Here is a 10,185-nt window from a genome sequence, read left to right as displayed (position 1 = left end):
GCGGCGTTATGCCAAATGCTGAAAACGACCCACATTATCTAACCTGGTAACAATGTTTTAAAACTAAGTGATATTTATACTTGGACAATAGATAAATTATAACCCAGCTCGCACTTGTACCAATGTGGTCAGAATGTCAAGTAGGTGATCACTGATTGCAGATTTCACTCATGTGTGACCTTGTGTGTAACAGCCGTGCTGGTCACGGGTGTGTAAAAACAAAAACCTGTGTGAGTGAGGGGATGAAATGGCTCCTTAAATGAGATAAAATATAGTCTATGTCTTATGTTAAAAGCACATTTTTAAATGCAACCCTAAGTTGTATTTTTGTTTCATTTGTTATTTAGCTCTGTATTTAATCCCTTTTATAGGCAAAGCTGCCCGTCTCCTTGTCGGCCATAGTTTGTGTACCTGGTATGTTTTCGTGTAACCGGCAGACTAATTATTACACACGCTTAGTTAGATATGACACAGACTCTAATAGTAAATAACTATGTGTGAATTCTCTGAGGTAAGTCTTTTCCATATGTAGACTAGCTTGCATACTCATAACATGTATATTTTGGTAGCGTTGTGTTTAGAGTAGGCAGGAAATCAGAGGAACAACAAACAGGAAATGGTCAAAGGCAGATTTGAAACCAGGCCCCAGCGAAAGACACTGTGGCCTGTGAGTCACCTACGCAAACCAGTGAGCTAAATCCACAGCCACACTTCTGCCCTTCCACAGACAGTGTCTGTGTCACGTTTCTCATTTATGGGCTATAATTGCTTGCACTATTGCGCAGTGTCTATGACCTCACAGTGCTGGAATTACTGCATCAACACCATTTAAATCACATTTCTTTTTTTTAATGTCAACAATATTAATAATATATATAAACAACACTCATCAGACCACATATTTAAGAAACTCGTGTATTCCAGTCATTAAGATCCCAAATGTCTCCATCAGCCTGGAGGTCAGGGAGCTTAAGTCTGGACCAGCCAGGACAGGGAACGGTTCCCTCCGACCACTGCACAGCTCTGCTGTTAATCAGCATGTGGTTCACCAGGAAAAGGCAGAAAAGGTCAAAAATAGACCCAAGTATAAACATGCTGATGTTCCACGTTGCTGCTGCTGCATGACTGTAACGTTCCCATATCAGGATGAAGCCTCACGGACTGATGTGATGGCGTAAAGGGCGCTTCCTAGCTGAGAACACGTTCCTGTTGCAAATAAAATCCCAACGAAGACCAGCTTTTTCCCTTCAGGCGTCCTCCGCGTTGCCTTGGCATGAGCTCTGGTCATGTGAGAAACTCCTGACAGCCACTGACTGAGTTTCCTCTTGCGGGACTTCTGGGACTTGCGAGACTTCCAGGGAAATGATGGTCTGAGCCGTCATCGTTCTCTCCCTGAAGGGCACAAAAGAGCAAAGACAACAAATAAGCTCATTTGACTCCTTTCTGAGGCATCGTGGTGGATGGCATTTCCAAATCACTGAAAAGGAAAGTCGTTAATATTCACGAAGCTGCACTTTCATCTTGAAATCACACACCAACTGTCCACAGCGATCCCTCGTTGAGTCACGCTGTAGTAATAGCGGTTGTAGTGATGGAGAACCTGAAGCAAATGAGCTTTGTTTTACACGTTTATCTCAATATTAGTCACCCTTCTACAGAAAGTTCCCTTTTTGACTGTTTCTAATATGAGAGCATTAATTTGCATTGTTTTACATACACGGTACACTCAGTTTTACAGAGAACTGCGGTGATCTCTGCACGGACATTACCAGACGATAGGGTGAATCATGCACACGCTCCTGCCATAAACAAACTCAGTGAAATCCTGTCTCGGTTTACTGGATTTTACAGTCAGCGTCCTATTTATTGACTACTAGGCAAAAACCATGTAAAGTATATTTTGGGATGAGCTGTGACGAGATTGTCTTGTGAGTATTTAACCAAATAGATTCTTTTTGTCCCCCCTGGCTGCTGGACATCTACTTTCTTAATCAAACTATTGTCACATAAAGTCTGACAACAACAAGTTTTTGTCTTTATGTTTTTCCCCTTTCCACTTAGTTACTCCATGTTAAGGATTTCTACATTAATCGATTGGTAAACTGATTTCCGAAAAGAGCTTGTGAGGTTGCCTAAAGGTGTTTTTCACACATTGACATGTTGGATAAGTGTATTTATGAATGTGACAACTAACAATAGAGTGTGTAGGTTCTCTGTCAATCTGGTCATGGCAGCCCTAAGAGCGTGAAAAAAAGGAGACTGGACTTCTTTAAGTTTTTTCACGTCATCATTTTACATCTTCAAAAGAGCTCAAAGCCGTCCAAGCGCCATTTTTTCACACTGAGACGGGAGCTGTGAGGTCAGTGAAGATGAACTGTGTGACTGCAATAGTAATGTTTACCCCTTTGTCAGTGTGCCTTTACTACTATAAATATTATATCTAGATCACAGTCTGATTAGCGGATTAGATAGCTGTTATATGAAGGCATGTGACTAATAAAAGGGAAAAGATCAGCCTAAACCAATGGAGGAACTCGTGTGGTGATGCCTCACGGCAACAAGGTTCAGGGTTTGAGCCTCCAGAATGGCTTTGTGTGTGCACTTTGCATGTTGTCCCAGTGGCCTATGTGGTTTCTGAGTGTTCCGGGTTCCATCCACAGTCCAAAGACGTGCACGTTAGGTTACCTGTTGGTTCTAATTTAGCCCTACAGGCGAGAACGTCCATGTCAACCCTGTGATGGGCCGGCGACAGCAGCAATAGGCTCGAGTCACCCACTGTGGGTAAATGGTTAAGAAAGAGGGAGGGTGAAGTAACATGAGTCATGCAACTGCTTGTTGCACAACATCTTTAAGCAATTAATATCTAACATCTGTGGTCCTGCTTTAGATGAAGGTGACTTTGAAAAATACTGAGCACAGCTTTGGTAATTTTGTGGTGACCCTTATCACTGCATAAAGGAAAACAGAGGGGCAACTTGTTGCAAGGTGAATGTCAGAAGATCACACTGCCTGTCTCAATGATCAGGATATTAAAGCAGGACTGTAGAGCATTGACCTTAAAAGATGAAGGCACGTTTGAAAGTTCAGTGGTGCACTGTGACCCAGGGAATGCTGCAGTGATCACAAGAGTTAGACATTAGACTAACAGTCTAATGACTTTGTTGGACTATTGTGGAGGTTTTGCAGGCGGTTCTGCGTTCAGGAGGTTCCGTGTGGAGTTTGCATGTTCTCTCGGTGGCTGCGTGGGCTCTCTCTGGGTATTCCTACCATGTTAGCTTATCGTGCAGTAGTGTGAATGTGGGGGTGCACGGTTGGTATGTCTCTCTGTGAACCCTGCATCTAGACCTGCGGCAGCTGGGATAACGACCCTGAACTGAATGAGTGGATCCATGCACCTGTCCACTTAGTGGAGAGGGTCACTTGAAAGCAACACACATTATTGAACATTATTCTATGTCTGTCCTAAAGGACATTTCTTTCTATCACTTTTATCAAAACACTTAAATTAAATTAGGGGTTATTATTATTATTTATTTATTTTTAGAACTTTTTTAGAAGCCGTTTTTTTTGCTGTTCTTTTCCCCTTCAATCAGTCGGGTTGTAAATACACTGAATGAATGGATGAGCCGGGACATACCTCGTTCTGTAGGGCACATGAGACCAGTTAGCACGCACAGTCCAGCCGAGGACACTCTTCAGATATCGGGAACAGCAGGGGAACCTGCGACTCAACTGCTCCAGAAGTTCCTCTTTACGCAAACCGTAAACAACTGGCGCAACACACTGCGCCAGACTGAAGAAAGCAAAAACGACAACGGCCGACAGCTCCTTGGTCTCCCGCTGGATAAATTCCCGCTTGTAGAGAATTGAAAGCACAAAGTTCACAAAGTTGGGGAGGAGGTAGACAGCCAGCTGGGAACCGTGAAGGGCGATCGTCCTGCATCCTGCCCGATTTCTCCGATTGAGGACCCCGAGCCGCCGTCCCTCCACCAGTATCCTCACGTAGCTGTAGAGAATGATGAGCGTGCACAGCCCTATAAAGAGCACCTTCTGTAGTTCGCCTTTCTTCAGTTGCTCCCGGCCGCACTCGCCCTGATCGAGCGCATCACTGTCTTTAAAAAGCAAACTGAGGGGGATCACCAGCGCCACCATCCAGGTAAACACTCCAAGGAGCCAGGGCCAGTGGCCCTTATTGCACACAGAGCTGTAGCGCATCGGGTGGCACACGGCGCAGAAGCGGTCCAGAGCCATCGCGGTGAGCGTCAGGAGGATGTTGGACGCGCTGCTGATCAAAATGGTAATCATTGCCATGCACGCAGAGCGGGACGGCCGCGTGTCCAGGTGGATCTGGTAGTAGAACACGCTGCTCATGCCCAGGTGAACCAGCGCGGACACCAGCAGGTGGAAAATGAGCACGAAGCGGGCGTGACGCCGGAGCCGCTCCTCGCGCAAGATGGTCCAGTTGATGATGAGGTTGAAGAAAAGCAGCACGGAGAAAGAAACCGTGGACACGTAAAAGCGCACGCAGGTGTAGTCGCTGACCTCCGTGGTGTTGTTCCGTGACATTATTCTTCATCGGGGTTTGGGTGGATTTACAGGATAATGACGGTAGCAGCGGTGGAGCTGATGGGGAAGACAGTTTGTCCGCCGCATGTTCCTCTCTGTCTGCTGCTCTGTCACTGCGGACCCAGACATCCGCTCTCTCTCTCTCTCTCTCTCTCTCTCTGTCATAGGCAGGCCTACTTGTGTCACGTGTCTGTATGAGGTCCTTTGGTAAACAATAAATTCCCTATAGTTCATATCAACCATCCTCACACCGGCCTCCTTTCTAACTCCAATCCCAGCCAAACCTCGACATCCACCCTTAACACCCCCGAGGTGTGCACGTGGCCTTTGGGAAAAGTTCAAGTGTAACACAATTGCTGCACACTTACACCCCACGCAGTACTAATTACCAGTGATAAGTGATAAGTTCAATTATATTGATCGTCTTTGTCTTTTGAAACAACAGAAGAATTCAGTTTTATAGCGGATCTGCAAAATTCATTTAAAAAGAGCTTTTGAAACATTTTGATATTCCAATATTTTGATATTTCCTTCGACAAAATTATCACGCGAGTTACACAGTTGCTTTCACGTACGAAGTTTCCTTGTGTCTGAAATTGAGCAGTTTGTCATGTAAGCGCTGCAATGAGGTGTCTGACAGCAGGCTGCCGCCACCTACTGCTGGGCTCAAAGCACACTGGCTCCATCTCATCATGTTGAATGTCTGCGAAGTGAAGGCACACTTACACGGGTGATTTCACGTACGAATTTTCCTCTTGTGAGTATAAAAGGCCCCAAAGTTCATAGGATAATTCTGAGTTCTTACAGAGGGTTTTGTAAGTTTATATACGAGTTTATATGCTGTTCATTTAGTATTGAACCTTCTGTTAGTTTGAGCCAGCCCACTGTTTGGTGATGTCATAAGGGTTACTAAGGTGGGCACAGTAGCGGTTTTTGATATGGGCGACATAGGCGGTTGCTCAGGGCGGCATCGTGGTAGGGGCGGCATCACGGGCATAGACAAAAAAAGTTGCTCGCGCATGCCAGCGCATTTTGGGGATGGCATAGGCACCGATCGGTTTTCTATCGCCCATTTGCTGGGAGTAAGGGCGCCCTCCGTTTGCGAGGTGCGCCTGCTGCTTGCAGCACAGGGAGGAGAGGGCGGGGCGGCGGGGGATTCTCTGGCTGGCTAGAGCAGCATCTAATAACCAACTCGCAAAATAAAACAAAATAAAAACAAACCAACAAACACGAAAACACCAGGCATTATGATACAGACTTATAATTTGCAACAATTTCTTTCGAAATTCTATACGCGAAAAACGCCCTGCTTGCTGCTGTACTGAAGTCAAAGTAAACTTTATTGTCAACTCCGCTATATACAGTACAGTATATAGAGAGACGAGACGACGAGGCTCCAGTTACAACAGTGCGAGTAAACGAACAATAAATATAAGAAGAGTGAGAAAATAAATATATACTTTAGGGCTAGGGGTAAAGGGATCAATAACAATTTAAATGGTATAATTTCCAGTTTGATGATTTAAAGTCTCACACACAACCTGACGAGCGGCCGGCTGCTTCCAAATAGAGCGCATTTCATTCATAATGAAACGCGCAGAGTTGGACATCAATGCATCATTCATGTTTTGGGTTTAAAAGCAAAGTTATTCACAATAGTAAATAGACACTGAAGGAGAAGCGATTAACGGCCTTATTATTTTCTGTACTTTTTTCTCTTGTTTATTCAGTTAGGGAGTTAGGGGCAGCACTTGTCTTTTTTGGGGTTTTCTCTCACCCAGGGGTTAGGTAGCACTTCCCTTTTTGAAAGAAACTTGTTGTGTTTGTTATTTTGGCCTTTGTTCACCCTGGAGTTGAAGCTTTCAGTTTGGTAGCAATAAAATCACCTTAACTTGTAAACTGGCTTCTGGGTATGGCTTTGGGGACCAGGGCAGGGTCACGTCCCTTTTAAACCCAGTGCAGTTCAATGCAGTTGGTATATTTGCAAAAATGTTTCAGGTTTTACCAGGACATTAGTACAATGACTGCCTAACGCACACTGCACCAATAAAGATTTCGTTTGATAAACAAAGCGTTGTAGTTGATTGTGTTTCTTTTTAATTTTAGTTTTGACCAGATGTGATCAGGAAGCCGGTCAACAAAGCACAATATTCAGCAGCTACAGAGTCAGATATTTCTAAAAGGAATCATCAGGTTAAATAACAGAAAAAGAAGAAGAAGAAGAAGCAAGACAAAAGCTTGGCATCGACTCATGTTCCCAAACAAGACTTAAACTAAACGCTATCCTTTGTATGAATGTTTAAATGTTGGCAGAAATGTTGAACTTATGAGGATAAAAGATGATATGATATGAGTGTTTCCAGTGTCCGGCCAGTCCCAAAGCAGACGTGGAAAAAGAAAGGTGGAAAATGTATTGTAAAAGCAGACGGTAGAGAAATATGAATGGTTTTTAAAGGTATATGTTCAGGAATAATATATTAAATATGTGTGTGTGTGTTTGTGCGTGTGTCCGTGTGAACGGAGGAACAATGTCATACGCCAAGTCAGCAGCTGTTAAATAAAGGACTTAAGCCCATGCCGCGGTGCCAAACGGGCGTGGCGGAAGTTTAGCTCAGTACGATAGAAGGCCGCCTGCAGAGGTGAAAGTCGATGGTTCGAATCTCCATTTACCCGCTTGACATTTTGACTGCCTGACTTGGAGCTCACTTCAATGAAAGGCCAGAGCACATCGTCGCTGCTTACAATGTGAAGCTTGGGACAAATACAGGTGTGGACGTCTGCGAGACGTTCCACAAAGTGGATTTGGCACATGGCATAAACACAATACTAACGTACCTAAAACTTCACTACATAGAAAACCTACGGGAAGCACCACACAGACAAGCCAGTTACTGTAAAGAAAATATTAACGTCCTCCACTTCGTGCTACACAAGGTGGCAGACCTGTGAGAACCAAGACTCAGGACACAGACCAGTGGTGGATTGAAAAGAGAATATTAACATCCTCCACTCCGTGCTACACAAGGTGGCAGACCTGTGAGAACCAAGACTCGGGACACAGACCAGTGGTGGATTGAAAAGAGAATATTAACATCCTCCACTCCGTGCTACACAAGGTGGCAGACCTGTGAGAACCAAGACTCGGGACACAGACCAGTGGTGGATTGAAAAGAAAATATTAACGTCCTCCACTCCGTGCTACACAAGGTGGCAGACCTGTGAGAACCAAGACTCGGGTCACAAACCAGCCGTGGATTGAAAAGAGAATATTAACATCCTCCACTCCGTGCTACACAAGGCGGCAGACCTGTGAGAACCAAGACTCAGGACACAGACCAGTGGTGGATTGAAAAGAAAATATTAACGTCCTCCACTTCGTGCTACACAAGGTGGCAGACCTGTGAGAACCAAGACTCGGGTCACAAACCAGCCGTGGATTGAAAAGAGAATATTAACATCCTCCACTCCGTGCTACACAAGGCGGCAGACCTGTGAGAACCAAGACTCAGGACACAGACCAGTGGTGGATTGAAAAGAAAATATTAACGTCCTCCACTCCGTGCTACACAAGGCGGCAGACCTGTGAGAACCAAGACTCGGGTCACAAACCAGCCGTGGATTGAAAAGAGAATATTAACATCCTCCACTCCGTGCTACACAAGGCGGCAGACCTCTGAGAACCAAGACTCAGGTCACAGACCAGTCGGGGACAGAAAAGAGAATATTAACATCCTCCACTTCGTGCTACACAACGTGGCAGACCTGTGAGAACCAAGACTCGGGTCACAAACCAGCCGTGGATTGAAAAGAGAATATTAACATCCTCCACTTCGTGCTATACAACGTGGCAGACCTGTGAGAGACAAGACTCGGGTCACAAACCAGCCGTGGATTGAAAAGAGAATATTAACATCCTCCACTCCGTGCTACACAAGGTGGCAGACCTGTGAGAGACAAGACTCGGGTCACAAACCAGCCGTGGATTGAAAAGAGAATATTAACATCCTCCACTCCGTGGTACACAAGGCGGCAGACCTCTGAGAACCAAGACTCAGGTCACAGACCAGTCGGGGACAGAAAAGAGAATATTAACATCCTCCACTTCGTGCTACACAACGTGGCAGACCTGTGAGAACAAAGACTCGGGTCACAAACCAGCCGTGGATTGAAAAGAGAATATTAACATCCTCCACTTCGTGCTACACAAGGCGGCAGACCTGTGAGAACCAAGACTCGGGTCACAAACCAGCCGGGGCCTGAAAAGAGAATATTAACATCCTCCACTTCGTGCTACACAACGTGGCAGACCTGTGAGAGACAAGACTCGGGTCACAAACCAGCCGTGGATTGAAAAGAGAATATTAACATCCTCCACTTCGTGCTACACAACGTGGCAGACCTGTGAGAGACAAGACTCGGGTCACAAACCAGCCGTGGACATAAAAGAGAATATTAACATCCTCCACTTCGTGCTACACAAGGCGGCAGACCTGTGAGAACCAAGACTCGGGTCACAAATCAGCCGGGCCCTGAAAAGAGAATATTAACATCCTCCACTCCGTGCTACACAAGGCGGCAGACCTCTGAGAACCAAGACTCAGGTCACAGACCAGTTGGGGACAGAAAAGAGAATATTAACATCCTCCACTCCGTGCTACACAACGTGGCAGACCTGTGCAGCTGAAGTCTCAAACCCACCTGGAAAAAATCTACTCACCTTGTACAAGGATTACACCCTCAGAGAGCCTCCTGGCAGAGCAGCCTCATTGGTGTCAAACAAGAATGCCTTACCGCAACATGTGGCTAAAGCGAGTCGGCGACTGGGGGAGGACAGCTCTCTTACACATGATGAGATCCATCTTGAGGCTGAGCAGCTTAGTCTTCTGCATCTGTGGGCAAATTCTCCATTCAGTCATGCATAGGCTTCCACCTGTGACTCTGACCATTCCACTTCCCTGGTTCACTGTCACATTACAGAGCGATGGACAAGTTTGGACTCTGACAATTCAGCTTCCCTGGTTCACCGTCATGATACAGAGCGAAGGACAAGTTTGGACTCTGACAATTCCACTTCCCTGGTTCACCGTCATGATACAGAGAGACAGCAGAGTTCAGACTCTGACTATTAAGCTGGCCTGCTTCACCATCACTATACAGAGAGACGGCCAAGTTCAGACTCTGACTATTCAGCTGGCCTGCTTCACCATCACGTTACAGAGAGACGGCCAAGTTCAGACTGTGACCGTTCAGCTTCCCTGGTTCGCCGTCATGTTACAGAGAGACGGCCAAGTTCAGACTCTGACTGTCCAGCTTCCTTGGTTCGCTGTTGCGTTACAGAGAGATGGACAAGTTCAGACTCTAACTATTCAGCTGGCCTCCTTCACCATCACTATACAGAGAGACGGCCAAGTTCATACTCTGACTATTCAGCTTCCCTGGTTCGCCGTCACGTTACAGAGCGAAGGACAAGTTTGGACTCTGACTGTTCAGCTGGCCTGCTTCACCATCACTTTACAGAGAGACGGCCAAGTTTGGACTCTGACTGTTCAGCTTCCCTGGTTCGTCGTCATGATACAGAGAGACGGCCAAGTTCAGACTCTGACTATTCAGCTGGCCTGC

General features: G+C 45.9%; 1 protein-coding gene across 1 annotated transcript; it reads right to left on the bottom strand.

Annotated features, from left to right (window-relative positions):
• Positions 1–833: 833 nt before the first annotated feature.
• On the bottom strand, positions 834–5,022 carry zgc:194312 (uncharacterized protein LOC794943 homolog). The gene is made up of 2 exons (XM_031753138.2): positions 3,638–5,022; positions 834–1,392 (listed from the first exon to the last, which is right to left on the bottom strand). The coding sequence occupies exons 1-2, from the start codon at positions 4,564–4,566 to the stop codon at positions 1,248–1,250; spliced, it is 1,074 nt and encodes a 357-aa protein (XP_031608998.1). The 5' UTR covers positions 4,567–5,022; the 3' UTR covers positions 834–1,247.
• Between the last annotated feature and the right edge of the window lie 5,163 nt (positions 5,023–10,185).

The sequence above is a fragment of the Oreochromis aureus genome, linkage group 3, assembly GCF_013358895.1.
Source record: "Oreochromis aureus strain Israel breed Guangdong linkage group 3, ZZ_aureus, whole genome shotgun sequence".
NCBI classification, from domain to species: domain Eukaryota; kingdom Metazoa; phylum Chordata; class Actinopteri; order Cichliformes; family Cichlidae; genus Oreochromis; species Oreochromis aureus.
The sequence above is the reverse complement of the archived record's forward strand: the minus strand, read 5'-3'. Positions and strand labels throughout refer to the sequence as shown.

Coding starts and splice junctions, on each gene's coding strand:
- zgc:194312 (XM_031753138.2), bottom strand. CDS start 4,566: ATGTCACGGAACAACACCACGGAGGTCAGCGACTACACCTGCGTGCGC. Junction 1,393..3,637: donor CATGTGCCCTACAGAACGAG/GTATGTCCCGGC, acceptor TGTGCCCTTCAG/GGAGAGAACGATGACGGCTC.